This window comes from Daucus carota, chromosome 2 (genome assembly GCF_001625215.2).
Source record: "Daucus carota subsp. sativus chromosome 2, DH1 v3.0, whole genome shotgun sequence".
NCBI classification, from domain to species: domain Eukaryota; kingdom Viridiplantae; phylum Streptophyta; class Magnoliopsida; order Apiales; family Apiaceae; genus Daucus; species Daucus carota.
The window spans coordinates 21337374-21339661 of record NC_030382.2 but is presented as its reverse complement, the minus strand read 5'-3'; the positions used below and the strand labels follow the sequence as shown (position 1 = coordinate 21339661).

At 38.1% G+C, this 2288-nt stretch overlaps 1 protein-coding gene across 1 annotated transcript; it reads left to right on the top strand.

Annotated features, from left to right (window-relative positions):
- Window positions 1-450: 450 nt before the first annotated feature.
- Window positions 451-1794, top strand: LOC135150444 (uncharacterized). The gene has a single exon (XM_064086746.1). The coding sequence runs from the start codon at window positions 451-453 to the stop codon at window positions 1792-1794; it is 1344 nt and encodes a 447-aa protein (XP_063942816.1).
- The last annotated feature ends 494 nt before the right edge of the window (window positions 1795-2288 follow it).

Genomic DNA, 2288 nt, shown 5'->3' with positions numbered 1-2288 from the left:
TATATATATATAGACTAGCATAGCTGACTAGTTGATAGGGTTGTTGTTGCTGTTGTTGTATTTTACTTTTGACGAAGCGCTTGACGCTTGTATCTCCAGCACTGACTTATATATATATCAGCATCTTTTACCTTACAGTCTTGTCCTTTCCTTTACCGCACTTGTTTTATTTTGCTTTACTTTCAGTACCGACCATAAACTCTTGAGATAATATTGCACCCCTTCCCTTTATTGTTTTACATTCTATAAAGAAGCATGCAATTTATTTAGTTGAATAATCTCAAAAATGTTTTCAGAAATTTATAACTCTGTTTTCTTAAAAATCTTTTATAAAAAGAGAATTTGATTTAAAAAGGCTAAATAAATTGTTTCTTCTTTACAGAATGCCTCCAACAAGACATACTCGTGCCAACAGCAACCCTGAAGGCACCAACAGTACCAATAATAACAATGACGAACCAGAATGTCAACACAGACACAGTAGATCCTGCTGTTGCCCAACTAATTCAAATTTTGGCCCAACAAACTGCTCACTTTACCCGGCAACAGCAACATCAAGAGAATCCTAGGGTAACTTTTAAAACTTTTCAAGCAGTTAATCCCCCAGAGTTTAAGGGCTCAGCAGATCCTGTTGCAGCCCAAACATGGTTAAAAGAAATGGAAAAGTGTTTTGAGTTAGTTCCTGCATGTGCGGAACAGAAAACAAAGTTTGCCAGTCATTACTTAAAGAATGAAGCGACGTATTGGTGGGAATCTGTTAAGAATATGGAAGGTACAGTTGAGATTTCCTGGGAAAGATTTAAGGAATTGTTCTTAGAGAAGTATTTTCCTAGGTTTCTTCAGGACCAAATGGAGTTAAACTTTTTAGAGCTGAAACAAGGAAATATGTCTGTGGTTGAGTATGAGAATAAGTTTGCGGAATTGGCCAGGTTTGTGCCAACTTATGTAGAGACAGATAGGCAGAAAGCAAAGAGATTCCAGCAAGGTCTAAAGCCTTGGATTAGGAGCAAGTTAGCCATTTTACAATTGGACACTTATGCGGCAGTTGTTGAGAAAGCAATGATTGCGGAGACTGAAAATGAGTCGTTTCAAAAGTTTAAGGAGAATAAGAAAAGAAAGCCGGAAAATGGAGAGGGACCATCCCATTTAGGGAGGTTGCAAAACCAGAAGAAAGGGAAATTTCAACCAGGAAGGAACCCCAACTTTAAGAAACAAATACTAGGCAGTGGTGGACAGGGTAGTCGTTTTAGTATTGGGAGTCAGGCCAATCAGCAGAGGCCTTCTATAGCAGAATGCCAGGTATGTGGGAAAAGACATGGAGGAGTGTGCAACAAACTGAATGTGGTGTGTTTTAAGTGCAACCAGAAAGGACACTATTCTAGGGAATGTCAGAATCAACCAGTGATAAGAGATCAGACGATCAGGGGCTCAACAAGTAAAGCTCCAGCTATAGGATATGCATGTTTCAAATGTGGAAAGCAGGGACATATAGCTAAGGATTGTAAGACATCAGCCCCAGTTAGTAATGCACTTAGGATCATGGGAACTATTCCAGAAGTGAATGAGCCTCCTAGGGCGAGAATTTTTGACATGTCAGAGAAGGATGCTATTCAAGATGCTAATGTGGTTAAAGGTACGCTTAACGTAAATTCTTTAAATGCTAAGGTGTTAATTGATTCCGGAGCTACTAGATCATTTATTTCTCAAGTTCTTGTTGATAAGTTAAATTGTCTGGTTGAGTTGCTGAATGAGGTTATGAATGTAGCTAATCAGGATCCTATTTCTGTTGATTGAGTTTGTCTTGATTGTGAGGTTAAGATCTTAGGAAATAAGTTTTGCACCGACTTGATACCTTTCAAGTTGGGAGAATTTGACGTGATATTAGGAATGGACTGGTTGTCTAAACATAATGCTCAGATAGACTGTAGAAATAAGAAGGTAATGTTAAAAACACCAAGTAACAAGATAATATAGTTTAGAAGACAAAAGCAGGAAAAGAGGTTTTTAACGGTAATTCAAGCGAGGAGGATGATACGCCAAGGATGCGATGCTTATATTGCTTATGTAATCGACAAAAGTTAGGAACCAATAAAACTTGAGGATATACCTGTGGTAAATGAATTTTCAGCGATTTTCCCAATGAATTGCCAGGACTTCCCCCAGATAGGGAGATAGAATTTGAAATCGATTTGGCACCTGGGACAGAGCTTGTATCTAAAGCTTCGTATAAGATGGCACCTGTAGAGATGAAAGAATTAGCAAAACAATTATAAGAATTGTTGGAGAAA